We start from the raw sequence: 21,693 nt of genomic DNA, 5'->3' as shown, positions 1-21,693 counted from the left end.
GATTGTACTGCTCGGCGGCGTACGCTGACTTCGAGGCTCTCGGAGGCTGCAATGAGAAGTTGCGAGCTACTTTGCCAGGGGTTTTTGATTAGCCGGAAGGCTACCCAAAGATACCCATTTCTGGAAATGCTTTGCCGGTGGATTACACAAATTGGCAAGTTTAAGAGTAATCTCCTTGCCATATCGATGACAAGGGCTGAGTGAAGTGCCATCTTAGAAGCAAGGGATGGAGATTGAATTCTTTGTAAATGGTAAAAATCAATTCCTCGCTAATTAGCCTTTGGTGAGACCCATATCATGTGCATTCCATTTTCAGTGATTTCTAGTCTTTGAGTTGTTTACCAAACTGACGTCATTTCAATTTGATCATCCTCTGTTTTATAATAAGCTGAACTGTTTACCTTCCTGTTCCCCCACTCGCTGCTTTCCTCACTCTCACCTCCTTTAGTCGACTCTTCACCATTTGATACAACTTACACTTTCTCATCAAAACAAAACTTGACTTTTTTCAATCATGTCCAATGCATTGTCATCACCTAGTGCGCTCTTCACAACTCATGCTTATTCTACTCATATCCAAATCCTATCTGTTGCGCGTCTCGGGCTTGGTCTCGGTGCTCTGATCGCTCCAGCATTCTTCAGTCAAACGTTAGTTTCCTCCTCGTCTTCTTTATTTTTCTACCTATAAAGTAATGGATTTATCAACCGGAGCTCATGAGTTGATGTATAAACCTTGAATTCGGCAAAGATAGCTTGTTCGGCTTTCAAAGTTTAGGAAACAAGACTTCCAACAACAACACTGCCAATAACACCTCCGTTCGCGCTGGCTCTCCTGAGGAACTTTCGGTAGCCATTAGGTCTGTCTTCTACCCATTCTTTGTGTTGAACCTTCGACTCATGATGGTTTCTCTATTCCGTGAATTCGCGTCCACAGGTTGTTTGCAGTGAGAGATATCGGTCTTGGGCTCTTGTTGCGCGACTCGGCCTCAGCAGTTAGTCTGGTTCTTATCTCGAAGTGATCCCAATGCTGACTCGAACACCTCTTATAATTGTTCTACAGGTAGTCGAACGAAGCTTACAGGTCGGAATGATAGTCGATCTACTCAGCGTGCTCTCTGCTGGAATTGGATTTATAGAGGTCAGCTTCTAATCTTTCGATTGAACTAATGTTCACCTTTGTCGAGATTTTCTGAACCTCTGTCTCTTTCACATAGGGAACCTTGAGCCAAGAAGTCGCTACGGCTGTTGGCACGGTGGGCGCTGTGATGGCTGGTGTCGGGGCTTATGTGCTGAATAGGTGATTTGACCATCAAGCGTGTCACAAGGCCGTCGCTTTTGCGTCTTTCCCACCTCGGTATTCATCCAGAATTGTAGAGCTTTTCAGCTAGATCAAATGTTCAATACGATAACCGCAAAATATCTCTTAACCCCCTACTCTTCTTTCCTGCTCCTTGAAGCCACAACGTCTTTTGACCGAAAGAGTTGGTGGCGATGCCATGCACTCGATGCCTCTCGCGGTTTCCATGGCCCTCTTACACTTGATATCAAAACCATGCCAGCAATATGGCCGAATCTCACATAGCAAAGGGTTGACATTTTTCAATAAAATGCGTTCTAAACTACCCATGATCAGATGCTCCTGAAACTTGAACTGAAATGCGCGAGGCGCTCTTTCAAGTAAACATTCAACCAGTTGAACTACATCAAGGTCTAGGTTTTGTTCAGTGCAAGTGAATTTACACCCTTCCTGAGCTCGAAGATAAAAATCAGTGGTGTTGTGTAAGATGAAGGCCGGTCTCCACTTCCGCTATCACCTACCGTATCCTATATTGATCGATTCAAATCGCTCGGTAACCAGCAATTTTTAACCATCACTTTGGAGATCTTTGGAATTACAAGTTTGGTCAATGATGTTTGACGGACGACACATGACAGCGAGTATTGCTGCCTGTTCATCGCGTGAGATATGGCCATGCGCTGAGAGAGCTGAAACATATATTGCTGATGCCCCTTTTCAGCTTTTTACCCTCAAGAATGGTGCGGGTGTGGACTCTGGAGCCTTGTTGCAGTGCCACTGGACGCCACACCACCCCCGTTTCATCTGGTTAGGATCGCTATCGGTCGTAAGTGTGATCGTCAATCGACTTTTCTCGCTCAAGCTCAGCGACGCCCAACCGAGGTTCCTCCTATTAAAGTCACAAACTCGAAAACTTACACCTGATGATCACTTCGCCGCTTCATATGCTTAGCTGACTTTGCTCAGGTGTTCTTCACCACAAGATCTTTCGTGGCGAACGCTTTAAAAGTATCGACCTACCGAGTGTGAAAAGCCTCTGGTATTCCAGCTCACCCCAACATTCAATATCTTGTGCTTCTTCATTTTTGCTTCTTGAACAAATCTTTCATCTTCGGACCCTAACTTCTTTCGACAGGTTGGCCTTGTAAATAACCTGTGAATAACATTCTTCATTTTTTTTGTTTTTTTCCGACTTGTGTAAAGAGACGAATTTCGAAGGACAATTAGTGGACCCACAGATTTATCAATCGACATCAAATCCAATACTTCAACAGTAGTGAAGGCACATTCCAATTCGAGTCAAGAAGTATATTGTACCCTAACTACGACAACATGGTAAGCCCTTTGCCTGCATGTCAAGTGTAAATCAACACCTTCCCAAAGAGAGCACATTGTTTTCTGTAGCCTTGGTGACAATCAAGTTTTTCACTGGTTTTTCACATTGTCCGAATCCCTTTTTCATCACATCACCTTGTCAATTGCATCTGGATGCCTAATTAATCTTTATAGTCTGTCTTTATTGTTGCGATCAGCAAATTTCACTTCATTCACTCTTTAGAACTTCGAAATCAAATTCCCAAAATATATATTCATAGTTAGATCATCCTGGAATATCTGGCTTCACTTCTTTATATATATATACTTTCGTGAAGCTAGACTGTAATTTCAACGCAACTCCTGAGTTACTATCTTGTTTTGGAATAACTCATCTCACTGACCCGAACTCCTTTGCAACTTTTGACGACTTGAATTGCAGTCTACGATGTCCAATTCCACAGATACCCTACCTTCGACAGCAACAGAGGATATCATATTTCCTTCGTCAGAGACAGGAACAAACGGCACCAGCATTTTGAACTCTTCACACCATCTCTCGGCTCTCAAGGCTCATGTGATCGCTGGCATAATCTCTGTGGTGGTCCTTATCGTCCTGCTTGCGGTAGTATTCATGTTGCTCAGGCGATATCGAAGAATAAAATCGCGTAAAGAAATGAACTCTTCCGACAGGGTTACCGCCAGACATACTACTGGAATCGCCCCGCAAACTAAGGCGGTTATAGTTGACAAGCTAAAGCATGAAGAAAGACGACTGGAATACTCGGATCCATCACGTTCCAAATTACATTGCAAAATCAGACCCGACGCTTCATCCTCCCAGAGGATCAAAAATCCTCAGCCGCCAAGTTACTCTTACTATCACATGGATGATCATAATTCACCTTCTAGTAGCTCAGCATCATCATCTTTTGACGACACGAGTCCATTGGATTCAACTGCTGATCCGTTCTTTGATAGATCAACTGGTCGTACAACAGTCACTCATATCAGTCCATTACAAACTGAAGGTCCGAAGAATCTCACACAGCTTCCTTATAACGTATTTGCCAAAGCCGTCTTTACGCGAGAAGCGCCAAACGTAGATCGCTATCGCCTTCGACCTTCTCGACTGAATCGCATCTCACGATCTCCCACACCTACAAATCTCGAAGCTCTCGAAACAATTGTTGCGTGCGTGGACTATGAGTTGAGTTCTCTCTCAAATCCTTGATTGAAACTTTGAAAACTAAAACATCTCATGATTTTTCCTCTGACGTGCACTTTCATCAGATATAAATCAGATCATCCTACAGCACAAGAGGGTCAAGATAAATCCAGAGCAAATGCTGAACCTGAGAAACCTGAAACTCCTTCACCTGTTACTCCTGAAAATTCGGAAGGCTCTCCTGAGCAGAGGGCGGAAGAGAGATCGTCGATGATTGGACGAGGTGAATCCTATTACTGGTACGTTGAACCTTTCCTTCATAACTTATCTGCATTTTCGGGGGTAGTGTGCTAAAGAATTTTGAAATTGGCTTTACTCGGTTTAGGAAAAACCCGCCACGGATTCGTACCCCATGATTGATCTTCATGAACCTCATTCATTTGAAAACTTGCCCCTGGAAAGAAATCTCCACTCACCTGCTCTGAAGAACTTGTCGATCTCATTGGACAATTGTCACAGACCGACAAGGAATTATTTGATTTTGCCACCTTGCGATCATGAAAACACACCAAAAGAGGTCTCTTTTTTCCTTCTTGGACAAAAGAAACTGTAGACAAAAAATTGTACATGGTGAATGAAGATTTTCCGGAATACCAATAAAAGGACATGAAGACTAGGTCGCTTTTTTCCTTTCTCTCTCTTCACATCTGTTTTTGTGTTTGTCTTCAAGATGTACTTGTTTGCGAGTATTTTTTTTGTAAAACTTTTTAATTATGCCACATACCCGGATCTTTAATATAACAAAAGATAGAACAGATGATCTTAAACACATATGATCTTACAGAAACTTTGTTAAATCTCAAATGCAAATAACAGAATTCAATTTTACTGGCAAAATCTTTCAGACATTCGTCGTTGATTTGAAGGAGCTTGGTCATGAAATAGGTAATAATAAGTTTGTTGAAAGTGACAAAGCTGAATCATAGTATCCGTAAGGATTGTTACCCCTCTGAATTTAATCCACACGCAGTTTCAATTCATTGTACATATCCAAGGATATATTCAATCTTGGCTGAGAACAAAAATACATCTAACAAGAGTTAAACTGAGCTATTCCAAAAGCGCAAGGTGCCTGTCAGGTGGTGGGCGCGGCTTTCTCGAAATCTGGCGCAACGGTGAGCAGGAATTCGACCCAAACCATGTGCATTCAAGTTTGTTTATTCTCTTTCAACTGAGAAAAGTTCTGGGCCTTTGTTTTCAAGCACCGCTTGCGCAATAAGGTGCTTGAGCCCTCCATCATCACAATTGGGTTATGATAAACTTGATATGTATCTTTTGGATCAGCTTTTTTCTTTCTTTCTCCTTCATTTTCTTTTGAATTGGTTTTTCAAAATAAATTTATCTGTTCCGGAGTATTTTCTAAAGAATTAGCTTCATATTCTACACAGATGGATATTGTATTCAACAAGATAAAAAAGATGATTCAGACGACTAGACTTACATATTTCCATATGGATCATCGTGGTATAGAAAGTTTGTTAAATACCACATGCAAACAGTGAATTCCATTTTACCGCCAAAATCCTTGATTGTTAGACAATTTGTACATCTTTTGAGTTGAAAGAGTGTGGTACCAAACGAGAAATGAAAAGAAACAATGATGCGTATGCTCAAGATGAGCAAGTTGATTTTGGTAACAGCAGGAGTATCAAGCCTCTAATCATATGCTGTTTCAATTTCAATATCAGCTATAAACTTCCATCTGTGTCTCCCTTCCACCATAGATGACAATGAACCCACGTCGGGTCTACAAACTTGATCAACAAACTTGCTGAATGATACAGACAAGGGTTAAAGTGAGCTACTGGCAGTTGGGAACACTGCCGGGAAGGCATACGTAGTCCGCATTGCAATTTGTGCTGGGTTGCGGTTTTGACAATCTTCGGCCACGGAATTACCAGAACTCAGGATTTACCGCGGACATCAAAAGGTAACTCAGCCCCATGGTACTACACACAGACTTATCATCTCTATCAGTGTGCACCTTCAAACATATATTGTCGGCATGTAGTATCATCACGTCATTACCAGCTTCTTTGCAAGTGGGGGTTTTGCTAAACACACATTGGTTCGTTGGCATAGATTCAAAACAGTATCCTAGAGAAAGACCCAGAAATAAAACTGTTTCAGGTGAGATTGGAGAGGCTCAGTTTGATGGAACAGAGGCTTCAAATTGTTTATTGAAAGGGAACACAATTCTTGCAATCTGGAAGATGTGGAGTCACAATATCAATAATTTGTTGCAATGCGCTGCTTTTAAAAGATTTGAGAGACTCACGGGAGTGGACGTTGGTTTGCTGACATGTTGCGTCCCAATTCCCATCTGTCGTGGTCGTGTCTTGACAATCGGGATCTATGGATGATGGAGTTGTCGTAAGAAGGTCAATAGATAAGTCAGATGATTGTCGGAACTTTCTCTTGGGAAGGCGACTTACCGCCAGGGCACTTTTTGTTGAAGTCTGTATTCACAAGGCACTCTATCGAAAGTGATGCACTCCATCAATGTTGAAGATTTCACGTACATAGAGTAGTAAAAGATAATGCCCTGTTAAGCCCAAGCAGGCAGAGTGTTGATAACTTACCGATTTGATTTCCGTTCATGAGGATGTAGTCTTTGTCACAAGTGAAACCAGTATTCGCGTTCCACTGATGGAGATTGACCTCACAATTGTGACCTATTAAAGGTTTTTACATCAATCAAAGAGAAGGGGAAATGTGGATAGTGCTGTTTACTCGAATCGAGGGGTTGAGTGACTGGGTTGAAGGATGAGATGAACTGCCCACCTGAGGCCTGGGTACACTGTTTCCAGGGGCATCTCCATTCTTTCGGTGGCTGACGAGGAACAGGGGTATAACAAGCTGATATTCTCAGTGAGATCGGCAAAAGGATGACGATCAGTCGTCTCCTCGCGTCGCGGTCATGACGATACGGAAGGAAAAAAGTATATTACTCACAAACGTCGGTGTCAGAGTTTGGAATACTTCTTAAGCCTCGGCCCGCATTACAAATGATGTCTGCGCTGATAACAGAAGCCACGAGGGCCGCAACACATAAAGTGAAAAGCCAAAATGGATTCATGAAGATGTTGTTGTGCGAGGCGGGGAATGGTGGGCGGTTATGACTTTGATTCTGTGGGACCTATAGGGGGATCTTATAGTGAAATTTGGCGGCGTATGTCATATAGACCCTAAATTTTTGGTTGGCTACCATTATCCTGTCCAAGTTCTGTACAGCCAGGAAGCTTCAGGGTAAAAGGTATAGAAACATCTTTCAGCTTCTTGAAAGGATGTTGCATGACTCCCGTTGGGGAAAGCTGGCCTACGCAAAGCGATGTAAATTATACTCCATCTGCAAAACTTGAGGCCCAAGATCCTGCGGAATTTGTTCATTATTCTGATCAGGCTACAATAGCTTAGGATCAAGCCCTGTACAGCCTTGAAGCTTCAGGATTCGCCACACAAGAGGTTTAAGTAAGCGGTTTCCGACCGTGATAAGCTTTTGCCAGTGCGGAAACGGCAATTCTTGATCGAGGACAATTGATGTTCTTTACGAAACATTTTTTCCAAATCGAAGTTACATAATCGGGTCGAAAATTTGTTGAAGAAGTAAACTCAGGAAAGCTCAGCCAAATTCCCCAGAATATATACCTTATGACTTGCATGGCTCATCAGTCGCTTTTTCCCCTGCAGAAAACTTCCCCCATCAGCACTACTTCCACCATTTTTTATGCTTTTGATTACCGTGTTTGCAATTCCAAACCTTTTTTAAAAGTTTCAATACTTCCTTCATCTCCATTGATGTTTCTAATCTGAGTGTTTTGAACAGAGCCAGAAAAGCAGGCTTTCTAGCCTTTGGATAAACTTCTCACTTAGGTGTGACATCCACCCCATGGTATGATATATGATTCTCAAGAGTTCTGCGTGCACCTCCAAAGCTATATTGTTGACATATGTATAGTATCATGATGCGTTTACGCGTTGCAATAAGACTTGTCAATTGATATCCATGGGCTCATTGGTATAAAGTTGAAACACTGTCTTTATAAGATGAGGATATACACAAGTTAGATCCGGAAAAGAAACTGTTTCAGGTGAGATTGCACACGGGTGAGATATCAGAAGCTCAGGTTGGTGGAACAAAGACTTCAGATTGTTGATTAAAAGGCAACACAACCACCGCAATCTGGAAGATTTTAAATTATAGTGTCAATAAATTGTAATGCCTGATTTTACATAGAATTTGAGCGAGACTTACGGGAGTGGACGTTGATTTTCACACATGTAGCCGAGTGACTGCCGCTGTCTGAGCCTGAGGCTATACAATCTTTTCCTATAGACGGTCAATTTATAGTCATCGGACCAGTCAGTTGATAAGTAAAATAATTGCTGGAACTGTCACATGGGAAGTGACTTACCGTTACCTCCAGGGCACTTGCGGGCATAGTCTGCATTTACATCACACCCTATGGAAAGTCATGAACTCGATTAGAGGATGGAAATTCCACATAGAGCGAACAAGAATCGCGTTTGCATCCCAGGGCGGCAGATTGTTGACAACTTACCGATCTGTTCGCCGACACCAGGGTTCAGAACGTAATCTTTATCGCAAGTGAAACTAACAGTCGGATCGTTCCATTTATGGTTATTGACTATACAATTCTGACCTGATAAAGGTTTCAACAGCAGCCAAGGAGGTTGGGCAATTAGTGTCAGTGCGGGACACTCGGATTGTGTGGTTGAGGGACTGAGTCAAAGGATGAGATAAGGCGCCTACCTGAGGCCTGGGTACACCGATTCCAGGGGCACTTAAATTCTTGCGGATTCTGATTACGAACAGCGGTATAGCAAGCTGATATTTCCAGAGAAATTAGGACAAGGAGAATGGTTATCTATCAGACATCGCCTGGCGTCTTGTTCAGGACAATACGAACGAAAAAAGCACATTACTCACTAACGTAGCTCGGGTCCGGGGCATAAGTCTGTAAGCCTCGGCCCGCATTGCAAATAACGTCAACGCTGATAGCAGAAGCCACGAAGGCCGTAACGCAGAAAAAGGCAAGCCAGAATTGATTCATGAAGATGTTGTGGTGAAAGGGGGGATGGGGAATGGTGTGTTTTCGATTCTGAGAGAATTAGAGCGGGGGTTTATATAGGATTTTGACTTCCATGGACCCTCAATTGTTTGTATGCCTCCGACGATGTTTTGGATCAAGCGCCATACAGCCTGAAAGATAGGCCCCAGGATAAATGGTAGATATAGGATGGCTTGTTCCAACTTCTTGGAAGGATGTTCTATCTAGCCGATTCGGGAAAGCCTGCCCGCTGAGAATTCTCAAAAATGTAAAAACAGATGCAGTTACGGTCATGTCTACTATGTAGACCCTGGGCGGCCAGCCGCATTGTCAACTTACCTTACCTAACATACCCAATATGGACGTAAAATCTTTGGTTTGTTCTGCACCATGAATATGTATGAAAGTTCGCCGGTCACAAGGAACAACCTTTTGGTAGTTAGCACATCATAGTCATAGCATGAAACGTTGACTGTTACGATCACATTGCCCAACGTGGAAAGCAACCACAATACCCGCACTTGCTTGACCAATGTGATACTGCAAATGATCTTTATGTTGGGATTTGGCTGTGGAATTGATGGATGTCTTGCGGTCCAACAATTTTCTTTAGTATGAGCAACAACTGCCATGCTCTCATGCGAGCCATTTTTTCAACGTAGATGCAGTCCTGGGCCTTCTTCCCACCTATAACATGCTGAATATGCAGCTTAAGCCCTTATATCTGACAAATCTATCACAAAGCTGATCCATACATATATTTTGAGTCCATCTCTACCATTCAAATCAGCCCTGAGCCCTAATAGTATAAGGCTGCAAAATCAAATAAACAAAATATGATAATAATGTAAGAGATCAGTGGTGTTTATAATATTTGTGGATACACTCAATGATCTCTTTCCTAGATTACCACCACATGGATTTCATTTACGAAGATCCTATAAACTTTTCTTTGAGATACTTCATTTGATCTGGTCAGTATCACAGTCTTTGAAGCATTTCATCAATCTACAAACCTCGAAGGATATTTCCTACTTCCCTCAATCCCAATTGTATATTTTTAATTTGAGCTCTTTGAACAGAACCAGAAAGTGACTCTTTGAAGCTTTCAGGTAGAGTTTTCAATTAGATCTAATCAGCTTAGAGCTATGTGAATTCTAATCGTCCTCAAAGGACCTCTATCAATGTCCAAGCTTCTGAATAGTTCTTAGTGTTTGTAAAAAGTGATGGTTCGAAAAAAGCCTGAAATCACCACTTTGGAGAATAAAGACAGAAAGTTTGGAGCATACTGTCTTTCTTGGTCAAGTAGAAGCCACTCAAATTTTTGATCGTGAAAGCATGTGACAACAACCTATCGAACGGAAATTCAAATATTGCAATGGCAGGTATATTTTCCAATGGTTTCTCCACCTCACCAGCATCTATTTCCCGAGTGTTGATACCACATGTGTGAGAAACGTGGCTTTGAGAGGAAGTGCTCTGAAGTGTGGCATGATCGAACTTGAGAACGTGTGATGAAGATTTCATCGAGAATGTCGCTTGTGTAGGGGTATGACCCGGCCCCGCAATTTCAGGGCCGGCCCTGGGGCCGGGTCAAAACCGGCCTCGGCCACGAGGTGCCTCAGATGGCTAGCGGGCAGGCACGGGCAGGCCATGGGTCGGGCCTGCCTTTAGGCCCGGGTCGGGCCAGCTGTTTGTGAGGGGATTCGAGGACACAAATTGAGTTAATTGAGCAAAAAGAGCAAGACACAAATAAAAAAATCTTTGTAAATGAGGACACAAATGAGCGTGCAGAAAGAATAAATAAACAAAAGACCATTAAAGAGTGTAGAGAAAACAATAAAGAAGTTTAGAATAGAAAAAAAAGACAAGCCAAACTACACGGAAAGAATAATCCCCCATGACTTGAGACAAATCTGAGCTTCAAAGTTCTGATTGGTCATCTGTGATCGATAATCAGACATCACCCTTGAACCAGCTGAAAATATCCTTTCTGAAGGACCACCCGAAGCAGGAATAGCAAGCATTACCATAGCCATCCGAGCAAGGATTGGCCAGTTTGAGCGATTAGTTTTCCAGAATACTAAGATATCGGTACGTTCATCCACAAGAGGGGCAAGAAGGTACTCCCTCACTTCATCTTCAAGTTGAACACATTTGCGTCGTTTGATAAAGTGGTGTGGTCTATCATCGTCATCTTCGAACACAGGGTCTGATTCGACGATTTCGATCTCAGGATCGAGAGGGGGTTTGAATTTGCGAGCTTGCTCGGTAAAGTAATTTATGAGTTGATCTTTGTCAAATCCGAGTTCTTCTAAAGTAAAAGCAGTCACAGCATTGAGCTTTCGGCGAGGGTCGAGAATTGGGGAACATATGTAAACAGGCTTCTTCAAAGCTAATGTGGAATATCGGACTAGTTTCTTGACCATAGGACGAATTGCTGCCTTCAAGTTGGTACAATCAGAAGCCCCCCATGCCTATGTTTGAAAAAGATTGGTTAGAAATTGTGTAAATATCCATAAGTGGTTAAGGAAAGAAAAACTTACTTTTTCGAGTTTTTCAATGAGCCATTGATAGTCGGGCATTGCTCGTGAGAAGGTGGGATAGTCATCGGCTTCAATTTCCTTGATCACAATCGCAAGAGGTCGGAGAAACTTGACTAAGTTGCCAACCAAGGTCCATTCGTCTTCGGTTAGGGCGAAAGGTTCTAAACTATCATTGACATTGCAATACGATTGAAGGACCTTCTTGAGTTCAAAGAATCGTTCGAGAGAATAAAAGGTTGAAGACCATCGAGTTGAAACCTCATGAATCAGTCCGACCTTTCGAGGCTGTGAGGAAGTGGCGATGAATTGGTCCAGAGCCTGTTTGAGCTGAGTGCTCAATCGGACTTTTTTATGGAAGCTGCGAATTCGAGTTAAGATTGAGTGGACTTCGAGATGCGGAGTAGGTTCAATCAAAGAATTAGTACCATCAGGAATATCGTCATCTTGAGGTAGTTGAGGATCTAAAGCACTGAGAGGATCAGGAGGAGTCTTGCTGTCAAAAATCGAGATTCCGGCTTTGGCGACTAGATTGATAACATGGGCGACACAGCCATGGAGGTTCTTCTCAGGATCGAATTGAGGTATGAGCTGTTGGAGTTCTCGACCCATGGTTTGATTGTTTGAAGCATTATCAGCAGTAATGGAGTAGAGTTTATCGGTGATACTGAATTGATCTAATGTGTGCTTGATGAGAGCAGCCATGTTTTTACCAGTATGGGCTCCATCGATTTCCTTCAAAGCTAAAACCACCGATTGCATTTGAAATCCTCGGTCATCCAGTGAGCCGTAATTCCAAGCATCGGTACGCTACTAGGTGAAGTCCAAGCATCACAAGTGATGCTGATGTAGTCCAATGAAGCGAAGAGGGAAGTGAGACGGTTGCGAGCAAGACGGAATTGAGAGAAGATACCGTCGGTGATGGCGGTTTGTTTCGACATAATCGGGGCGACAGCTGGGTTAATCCAGGATAAAAGCTCGCGGAAGGAAGGAGCGTCGACAAGAGAAACTGGGAGTTCTTGATTAACGATAAGCCGGATAACTGCATTTGTGAGGTTTCTCCTGTTAAGAGATCCCATCTTGAAAAAAAAAGAAAAGTATGAGAAAAAAAAAGGAAAGTATGACAAAACTTGAATAAAAATTTGAAAACAAATATACTTACACTACTAGTCTTTCCACTTGCAGAAAAGGCTGTAAGGGTTTGTTGAGAGGTGTCGATCGGAGCAACAATGCCATGAGCACGCAAGAGATGGCGGCTCATAGATTTGGTACTTCCAGTCTTATCGATGGCGATCGGATCTTGACACACAACAACAGGGGCCTCCAAGTCTGGAACTGTGTCAACACGACCTTTGTTGGCACGGCAGACATTTGAGGTGGTGCCGTCCCTGAACGTAACGGTTGAAAAATACTGCCACACCCAAGAGGTACGGTTGGTGGCAGTATGTTCGGATTCGACGGCACTAGCCACCGCGGAGACTGAGTCGGATGGTGCGATTGAGTTAGAAGTCGTACTGGAGGTGGTGGACATGTTGGTGTTGGTGGTGGTGGGTTGTGGATCGGTGACCTCACGACGAAGGCTTCGTCGTGACATTGGGGTGGATGATGGGGTGTGAAAGGGTGCGAGGGTATGCGGAAAAGGGGTGGAAGGTGTCTCAACAACCCTTTCACCCCTTTGTTGGGCCAGGATTTTACGGCGGCCCTGGCCCCGAGTGGCCCTGGAACAGGGCCTTTGGCTCTATCATCAGGTTAGGGCTAGGGCCCCGGACCGAGCCCCGTGATGACTTCAAAACCCCTCGGGCAGACTCGGCCGGGCAGGGCCAGGATTTCATCGAGAATGTCGCTTGTGTGATTCTTGAGCGCTGCGCATTTTGCTGTAGCCTGTAGCTGCTGCGGCAGGTTAAAGGCAAAAAAGTTGACTTGATCGAAGTTGATGGAGAAATTCGAAATCGGAAGACCGAGGCTCGAGGCGATTACAAACAGATTAGGAAACCGGTAAACTAGAGGATCCGGGGGGCGCGCCTGGGACCCTCTGGGAATCTGGGACTCTGGGAACCACCTGTCATAACGCATAACTTTATGGGTCTATCAGTCTCGTCTGTGTATGTAAAACTGACCACATACCAATATAGGGCTGTGACCCGGTCCCGGCCCTGCCCGGCCGAAGGTGCCCGGCGATATTTTTAACGCTGGCGGTCCCGGCCTCGGGGCTCTGAAACCTAATCAGAATAGGGTGCAAAGCCCTGCGGGCGCCCCGGGCGCCCGGCCCGGCCGTCTGCCCGATCCTGTTTTCGCCAAAAATAATATAAAAATTTTCCCTTTCCAAGGGTTTTTTACTCGTAAATCTGGGCCCGGCCCTGCCCGGACACCTAAGGCCTGAGATTCGGGCAGGCCCTGGTCGGCCCTGAGAAGTTTCCAGGGGACCTCGGGTCTACCCAGGGTCGGGCTTGGCCCCGGGGCCGGCCACGAACTCTCAGGGCCGGGTCACAGCCCTATACCAATAACATCAATTATGCCTTATGAGTTTTGCACATACGCTAAGGGCTTCGCCATCCGTGATATGGCTGCCAACATGTCCTTGGACAGGTGTGTGACACAATTCGCCCTTCATCCGTGTGATCATCCCCTCGACATCAGTGAATCATTACCTTCCATGTTCTTGTACTTCTCTTCAACTCGACCCATACCTGCCAACCATGCTGCTACACGACTTTGTAGCGCACATTGCCGCCACCAGTCCTCAACTCAGTCAAACACTTACTATCACCGACTTTGTTCGATTCTTCTCCCTAGCCTCCGAGGTCCAACGTAGTGCCGGTGTTTCCTTGCGTCTCACACCAAAACGGGGGCCGACAATCTTGCCTTTCCTCACCACTGCGCTTTCGCCCCACTTCCCCCACGCACTGATGAACGATTTATGGAGTTTATCATTTCCGTGGTTAGCATCAACACCGTTCGACCCCATTGGATCCATCCGCGCCTTTGGACTCCAATCTAACTTGACAACTAAGATCCCCGAACGTTTTTTACGCGCGCCGGTCTCTCAATGTGTGATATGCCCAAAAGCACACAATTTACATGTCCATAGCCGCCTCGATGGGTATCTCTACGACACAGATGGTGTCCACTCTGTCCAGACTGTCATCTTAGATTGCCCAGGTTAGTAAAGCGTAATCGTTTGTCTTCATTTCAAGTCAATTGAAAATCTCCAACGCTGACGCAACAAACAATTCCCCAGGCTGTGGCGCAACCTATCGACCCAGTTACTACACCAACGCTGGTTTTCGACATTATTACACATTGGACATGGGGCGCGACGTTGAAATCCTTCACGTCCACTGTCACTACTACATCACAAACCGGCTGTGTCACCAGTTCCGTGTTATTCAAATGCTTGCGCAGTATGTATCTAGTTCATTTCAAACTGCATGTGTTTTTGTAATCATTTGCTGAACGTGTCTTTCTTAACCACTGCACATCCCTTACTAGCGTCTCCCACTTTAACTTGACCAACTGGTACAACGAGCTTCATGTCGAAGACTCGGATGTCCCCCAGTTTGGATCTGCACAGGGGTTTTCCCCGTCCATGTCAGAGGCAGTGTGCCTAGACGCCCTGGAAATACGTGCTCTGCTCACCCATGAAGACCGCCGAAACACACAACTTTCTGTGCCTGCGAGTGGAACTGATGACGCACGGTTCGACCCGGCGATTGCCGCCCACCTGGACCGACTCGATATTGAAGGTACTCGGTTCTGAGACCACTACTGCAGTAGCTGTGTCCGTGTGAAGTCAACAGTCAATCCTGAGACAGGTGAAGAAATTTGGATCGGTACGGACATTCATGATGTACTTTGTTTGCTGCCCACGTTTGATTGACACCATGTTGCCTCCATCCAGGGATACGAGCGGTGGTCACCGATGGACTGACCATCGGCCACTGGTGTTGCAGTGCGTCCCCGGAACAGCTCGCAGAGCTGGCTACGGCTTCAGGTCAACCGCTCCCCAAAGGACCTTGCACTCATCGCCTGGAAAATATCAACGATTGCTTTTGTCCGTATCACTTAGAACTTTTGGGCAATCGTTGCCATGTGCAGCCTTGCAGACGAGATGCTCTGACCGACTCGAAGACTTGTGGTGACGCTGCTCACATTGAAGCGTGGGCCAAATTCACCAAACGAGTCAAGTCGAATTTTTCCCTCACCGCCATTCTAAATCGTCCCGGCTCCAATTTACCCTCGGATCCCACCGTGCATCTCAATGCTGACACCGCAGAGTTCAATGATCTTGATGGCCTACGGGAAGCTGACGAGACCAATCGATCACATGAGGGGGCTCGCGATGGTGGCGAATCTCAAGCCCAAAGTAAAATGGTCATGTCAAGATGTCGGACCCACAACGATCAACTCTGTGTTGGATGTTGTGGTATCGTTTTGGCGCGCAAAACATTCTACCACTCTGAATCCGTCAGTGCAGTCAAGGTGAGTGCACTGAAATAGGTGAGCTATGTTCAAAGCTCCTTCTGACTTTGGATTGTGTTTGTTCGATGTAGCATTTTCTAGAGGAGACCTTTCCTCAAGGGATTCCCAAAGTGGTGTTTTACGACAACGCCTGCCGACTCACCGAACACATATATCACGGATCAGGCAAGACAGAACGCTTCCAAGGGACAGTGATCCCAGTGGACCCATTCCATCATCGTTCCCACGCCGAAACTGACGAGTTTTGCAAAAAGTTCACAGACCCAAAACTATTTCCAGATATACAGGAAAATGGACAATGGGTATTCAACGCATCTGCGGCGGAACTCACCAATATATGGTACAGAGGTTTTGCGTCGATCTGTTGTAACATGCATTCCCTCCGTTATAATTTCTTTTTGGAAGAGATGGTTGACTTGAGGAATTTGTGGCTCTCCAAAAAATTGAGCAAGCGACCGGGTATGGAGTTCCTTGGTATTGGAATCATTTGAATCATTGATTCAAATCATTTATTATCATTCATAACAATGTCTTCTATACTGTCTGTCCTTATTTTCCGACTCCTCAATTATGTAATCGATTCGAAATGATGGGACAGAAAATGAAATTTATACACACAAGTAATAATTCTCATCTCCTCTAAATCTAAATTTTGGCACTTAGGTGGCATGAATGATCCCGAGACACGTACAGTTCATGGCTCATGAGTTTGGAGAAGAACAATGTGGATATAATTGTATCAATGTTAAACATATGGGAATGTGAGGAGGACTTCACATGACCATGCTGGATACAATTCATATTGCAACTTCACCCATTCTTTCAATCAAGTTTACCATCTCGGATATGGGAAACTATTTGTGGAATACTACCACGTTATGACGGAGCACCTGGAAAGCCACCACAGTTAAGTCAGTGGATAAGATAAAACTATTGAGACGAGATGGACACACACTTGAACAATGAGCCTTTGTGTCGTGATGTCTTTGGAATCAACAGTACCAAGGAAATACATGAAGGAACCCAATGCGATGTTCTTCATTTCGCATAACTCTGGAGAAAAATTGCCAAACCGATAGATGATCTCGAATGTGTTTTTCTTTCTTTCCTGAGTGTCATAATCAATAAGGAATAATAAAGACATCGTTAGTCAACCATATCATTGTATTTTTGTTAGAAAGAGCTAGATCATGCCTCACTTCAGGGTTGAAGATGTCATGTTCAGCTTGAACTGTAAGGTGCCAGTCACTGTCTTCATTGAGATTGTCAATATTCACCTTAACGACCTTGCCGATCCCACTGATCATGGCTTTTCCAGCAAGATGTTGAGGTTGAGGAGGCACAGTGGCCACCAGACTTTGGGTGATGCTGCTATGTTTGACAAAATATTCGCCTGTAATGGCGTTTTGACCCAAACCGCCATGGATGTTGTAGGTCCAATGACGGGTGAGTACCTCACTCGCCAAGCTAAATCCATAGGCTTTAAGCGGGCTGGTAACGTGCTGCCCTTGCTCATCTTTTAAGATGAGGTTGGTGTCGGTCTTGTGCCAAGCTACGGCATCTGGTATCGTTTGGGGGCGCAAGATCGTCGTCTGTGTAGATGAAGAACATGAAGGTAGAATGAGGCTTTCAACATTTAGGGAGGCAGAGTGAAAGGGCTGGTACTTTGCTGGTGGTAGTTAGGACGGCGTTGATTGAAGCGGTGATGTCAGGTTCAGAGGCCATGATGATGGATGGGCAAACAACCAAATACCAATTGGTTGTTGGTTTATATATTCCACACAATGCAATAACATGTTTGCTGTTGTCTGCGATTTGGTTCCCTAAACAAAACGAAGGGAGGTAGGTGATGGGTTCTCAGGGTCCAAGCCTAAGATTCTTATAGTCACAAAGCCCAGGGTCCGATGTTCACCACAGAAGATAATATCACGGTTTGTATTGCGTACGCAGGATGGATTAATCGAGGGTGAGCCTCTAACAAAAATCAATAATCACAACGAGAGAGAGAAATAAAATGAAGTCTAAATAAAACGCATGACAAATGCGACCGTTGCCACATTCGCAATCGCCCCTGAATTCGTCCCTGGATATAATCAGATTTTCAGATGTGGGCGACCCTTTTGAACTCCTCCTTGAAGCGAATCCGTGCTTCACCCACATTAGCACGCGGAAACTTGATCTATTCATTCAAAAAGATCTCGTAATCTACTTCATCAATCCATTGTATATACCTGTACATAGTGGAAGTCCCCAGGCGCCATTCAGAACCAAAGGCTTTCATCCATGCCTGCTGCGGAGAGCAAGTTTCACAATTCTTGTACCACGCGAGAAGGTCTGAAACCAGTACAAAAGAAGACGGCCACCCTCTCTTCTTGATATGGGTATTGGTACTTGACTCGACTTCGTTTGTATTTGTCTGAACTTGGGTTGAATTGTTGCCGTTGGTTGTAGCTGTCAAGACGGGTGATGGAGTTGGCAATTTCCCTGGCTGTTAAAAGGTAGTTAAACCAAAAACGTCAGTACAGTGGTTAAGTTTTACCTTGTTGTGAAATCACCTACTGGACTAAATTTGGGATTGGAACTGACTTTCGGATCAGAACTGGTATTAATTGCTTGGGCCTTGGCTGCAGAGGTTTTGATGAAGAGGTCCAAATCGGGTAGCTCATCATCAGAATCCTCGCGACGTTGGGGTTGGGCGTTGGGAGTCGGGGGGTTCTGCACCAAAAATTCATCATTCTCATCATCAGTGGCATCGGTCAAGCCTTTCTGCTTTGCGTTGAGTTCGTCTAGCTGCTTGGTTTGTTGACTGTGAAGGGCGTGGGTGGTGTTTTTGGGCCCGTTAACCACAATCACATCAGGGTCAGAATCGAAAGGACTGGCGTCGACTGAAACACTGGAACTGGCCACGGGTGGGTCTGCACGAGGATCTTGGAGTTTTGGTTGAAGCGCCTTGGACTTCGACAAGGGCAAGCCAGGGGTCCGGGGATCTACTTGTGGCGACCTAACCACAATCTCCTGCTTGTTTACTGAGTATCTGTGAGGGAGCGTGACCATCGTTTCATGCTGTCATAGATATATGATAAGCTTCACTTATCCTTGAAACATCAGATTGATATCTTACCCAAGTGTCGATCTTGTCATCCCAAAAAAGAAGAGCCCGGTTCCATGTAGGTCCAAAATGCTTGGTACAGGCTTGCATCAGCAGCAGAGATTCGTCCAGCCTGGCTTTAGGCCATTGGTCCATATGAGCTGATATAACTTTTGGTTCAACTGCCTAGATTCCTTGTGTGTTGTGGTCAGTGAGCGCGTGAGGATGATGATTTCTGATGCAAAGAAAAATCTACACACATCAAGCCACAGGTAAATAGTTACCACTTTACGTTCGTCAAATTTGTTGGCTATGGCCCGTTCCTGAGCTTTGTATCGCTCACGGCGGTTGATTTGGATGGCTGATATCGCTTGGAAATCTAGGCGGTGTCCAAGCGTGTTAGCTGCTTGCGCCCACTGATGGACACGAGGAGCTGGCCTTCGTGCAGGCGCAGCTTGTGGAGCTGAAGACCCCGGAGTAGGGAGATGAGCTGCAGTTGCGTTGGAGGGCAAAACAGGGTTGACAATCGCGCCGGCATTTGGCTGGGCCTCTGTTCGACGGGTGTGCTTGGAACACCCCCCTAAACCGTACTGAAGACAACACTGCAGAAGCAACCACAGGTCAGTTGTTGTATTACATCATATTTCCCAAAACTTACCGCCTGGCAGTACTGATGAGGACAGCCTTTGTTTCCATTGCTCCGGTGGCCACGTGCAACTGGACCGCGTGAAGCGCGCTGGCATGGGTAAACTACTTTGGCACGTTGAGGACCAACTTGTGAGTCTACTTGGTTTGATTCGATCGGGGTGAATTGCTGTTCAATTCGACCTAAGAAGGGATGAGGAGCACCAGCCGGTGCTCCTCGAGGTGGTGCTAATGCTCCGTCGTCAGCATTAGCGGGTTTGGGAGGAAGCAGCACCCCGGAAGGTGATATACGGGGTCCCCAGTCATCAGCAGTCGAAATGATCGGTCTAGAAGCGCCAGCGTTGATCAAGGCGCGCTCGTGGTTGAGTTGGTCACAACGCCAAGTACGCCAGTTATGTCGATTCTTGGGACGTCGTGGGCACTAAGATAAAACATAATGTCATTTGTTAATCAGGATGGTTGTGTCCTTTTGAAAGGACATAAAATAACTGACATAGATCCGCCAAGCATCTTCGAGTGCAGCTTGGTAACGGAGGGGTGTTTGGCATTTGGGGCACAGAATGCCAACGAGTTTCTTCAGCCCAGGCTCCGGTAGGTATCCTTCGGTGATGAATTGGTAGTGTTCGTGCACGAGCGTGGCTACGACCATGATTGAGGTGGATCGTGATCGATTGTTTGCTTGGAATTGACAGTTTGGAAAGGGATTCCAGTAAGTGACGGAATTTTGGGTACGTTGAGATCATGTTGTGTTGTGGGTGATGATGAAAATTTTTTAGTGTCACAGCTTCCCTTTTGGGTGTGATGAAACTCGGTAATGGCAAAGACGATATACGGTTGAAATCAATGAGTTCGATAATATAATAAGAGGATGAGGGGATCAGTTGGCCCAAAAGTGGACGCTGAGTTGTGGGTGTGATAGGCGGGTGACATGGGCGGACAGAGAACTAATTCAAGTTTTGGACTTTTGTAACGCAGACTGTAGCATGCTTATATGTATGCTTATGATGGGAATACATTATTCCCAGATTCCCACAATTTTCCCAGTCCCAGGGAGCATCGGACTTTCGTATATGTTCTGATAATTATCACATGATAATTATCAGGTGATATTACATGACAATACTGTGCCTGCATACAAACATATCAGTATTGGCTATATCCTTCTAGTGTAGTGACCCGAGCTCAAGGGTGCTGCGTACGGGGCTGGCTAGCCCGGTGCTAACCTCACCTATCCACCTCCTACAACCCATACTTTCCTTTCATCCACGAGGCTGTCTCAACACTTTTTTTGATGGATGAGTGACTTCAGTTAACCCGATTTCGCCGCCGCGAAGATTTTTGATCCGATGACGAGGTATAGAAAGTCACATCTGACGACCTCACATACGGATATGCTCTTTTGGTAAGCTCATATTCATGAACTCGACCTCCTCAAGGCGATAAGCCACAGTGACTAAAGCTTTCTTTTGTAGCGATTGATTGCTATCAAGTTCAAGCTGGCCCGAAGGAAAGCCCCAGCAGCCCACCCGGACCAACATCGATGTGGGCGTGGGTCGATGATCGCTTACGTTGAACCGCAAAGCGAGTACCACCATCACAAGCCAAGTATGCAGTTTGCAAGTTGACATCCGACCCATCCGCTGAGCTATTGCTGATGGAAACTTTGTTTAGGTACAAGAGCTGGTGATGGAAACTGATCGCAAGTATTTTGATGGTACTCGCACACTTTCAGCCAACATGACAGCACACAACAATATATTTCTTCCTGACAAAAACACCGACTTGACAGATATTGACTGAATGGGGATCAACTCATTGTTTTAATTTCTGTTGTTCTATTTTGTTTGAGTTTTCTTTTATGGTTTCCTCCAACACTGTGTCCTCCAATTACTTCTTTACATTACAAAAATTGTTGTTTTTCTTATTTGTATGGTACATCCGGAGTGTATCCAGCGTCTCATGTTACTATATATTGCCTCAGTTTGCAATGTATTGTGGCCCAAATGAACCCAAATGATGCCAACAGA

General features: G+C 44.9%; 6 protein-coding genes across 6 annotated transcripts; 3 read left to right on the top strand and 3 right to left on the bottom strand.

Moving 5' to 3' along the window:
• Positions 1 to 514: 514 nt before the first annotated feature.
• MELLADRAFT_60915 (uncharacterized protein) lies at positions 515 to 1,301 on the top strand (the record flags this gene model as incomplete). Its single annotated transcript, XM_007406907.1, has 5 exons — positions 515 to 648; positions 753 to 857; positions 935 to 992; positions 1,061 to 1,138; positions 1,215 to 1,301. 5 exons carry the CDS (start codon positions 515 to 517, stop codon positions 1,299 to 1,301), a joined length of 462 nt encoding a protein of 153 aa, XP_007406969.1.
• A 1,758-nt stretch (positions 1,302 to 3,059) lies between these two features.
• Positions 3,060 to 4,195, top strand: MELLADRAFT_95292 (uncharacterized protein; the record flags this gene model as incomplete). The annotated part of the gene is made up of 3 exons (XM_007406908.1): positions 3,060 to 3,820; positions 3,905 to 4,078; positions 4,126 to 4,195. 3 exons carry the CDS (start codon positions 3,060 to 3,062, stop codon positions 4,193 to 4,195), a joined length of 1,005 nt encoding a protein of 334 aa, XP_007406970.1.
• A 1,821-nt stretch (positions 4,196 to 6,016) lies between these two features.
• Positions 6,017 to 6,918, bottom strand: MELLADRAFT_124115 (uncharacterized protein; the record flags this gene model as incomplete). Its single annotated transcript, XM_007406791.1, has 6 exons — positions 6,017 to 6,045; positions 6,118 to 6,192; positions 6,275 to 6,316; positions 6,422 to 6,514; positions 6,624 to 6,698; positions 6,795 to 6,918. The coding sequence occupies 6 exons, from the start codon at positions 6,916 to 6,918 to the stop codon at positions 6,017 to 6,019; spliced, it is 438 nt and encodes a 145-aa protein (XP_007406853.1).
• Positions 6,919 to 7,996: 1,078 nt separating this feature from the next.
• Positions 7,997 to 8,914, bottom strand: MELLADRAFT_103893 (uncharacterized protein; the record flags this gene model as incomplete). The annotated part of the gene is made up of 6 exons (XM_007406790.1): positions 7,997 to 8,022; positions 8,095 to 8,169; positions 8,255 to 8,302; positions 8,402 to 8,503; positions 8,614 to 8,688; positions 8,791 to 8,914. 6 exons carry the CDS (start codon positions 8,912 to 8,914, stop codon positions 7,997 to 7,999), a joined length of 450 nt encoding a protein of 149 aa, XP_007406852.1.
• A 5,446-nt stretch (positions 8,915 to 14,360) lies between these two features.
• On the top strand, positions 14,361 to 15,211 carry MELLADRAFT_95290 (uncharacterized protein; the record flags this gene model as incomplete). The annotated part of the gene is made up of 3 exons (XM_007406909.1): positions 14,361 to 14,613; positions 14,693 to 14,855; positions 14,944 to 15,211. The coding sequence occupies 3 exons, from the start codon at positions 14,361 to 14,363 to the stop codon at positions 15,209 to 15,211; spliced, it is 684 nt and encodes a 227-aa protein (XP_007406971.1).
• Positions 15,212 to 16,787: 1,576 nt separating this feature from the next.
• On the bottom strand, positions 16,788 to 20,315 carry MELLADRAFT_95289 (uncharacterized protein; the record flags this gene model as incomplete). The annotated part of the gene is made up of 11 exons (XM_007406789.1): positions 16,788 to 16,823; positions 16,889 to 17,041; positions 17,133 to 17,525; positions 17,599 to 17,756; positions 17,973 to 18,106; positions 18,165 to 18,421; positions 18,520 to 18,996; positions 19,055 to 19,207; positions 19,282 to 19,611; positions 19,680 to 20,087; positions 20,160 to 20,315. 11 exons carry the CDS (start codon positions 20,313 to 20,315, stop codon positions 16,788 to 16,790), a joined length of 2,655 nt encoding a protein of 884 aa, XP_007406851.1.
• Between the last annotated feature and the right edge of the window lie 1,378 nt (positions 20,316 to 21,693).

Source organism: Melampsora larici-populina (genome assembly GCF_000204055.1).
Source record: "Melampsora larici-populina 98AG31 unplaced genomic scaffold MELLAscaffold_7, whole genome shotgun sequence".
Taxonomy (NCBI): domain Eukaryota; kingdom Fungi; phylum Basidiomycota; class Pucciniomycetes; order Pucciniales; family Melampsoraceae; genus Melampsora; species Melampsora laricis-populina.
This window is presented reverse-complemented; position numbering and strand designations above follow the sequence as displayed.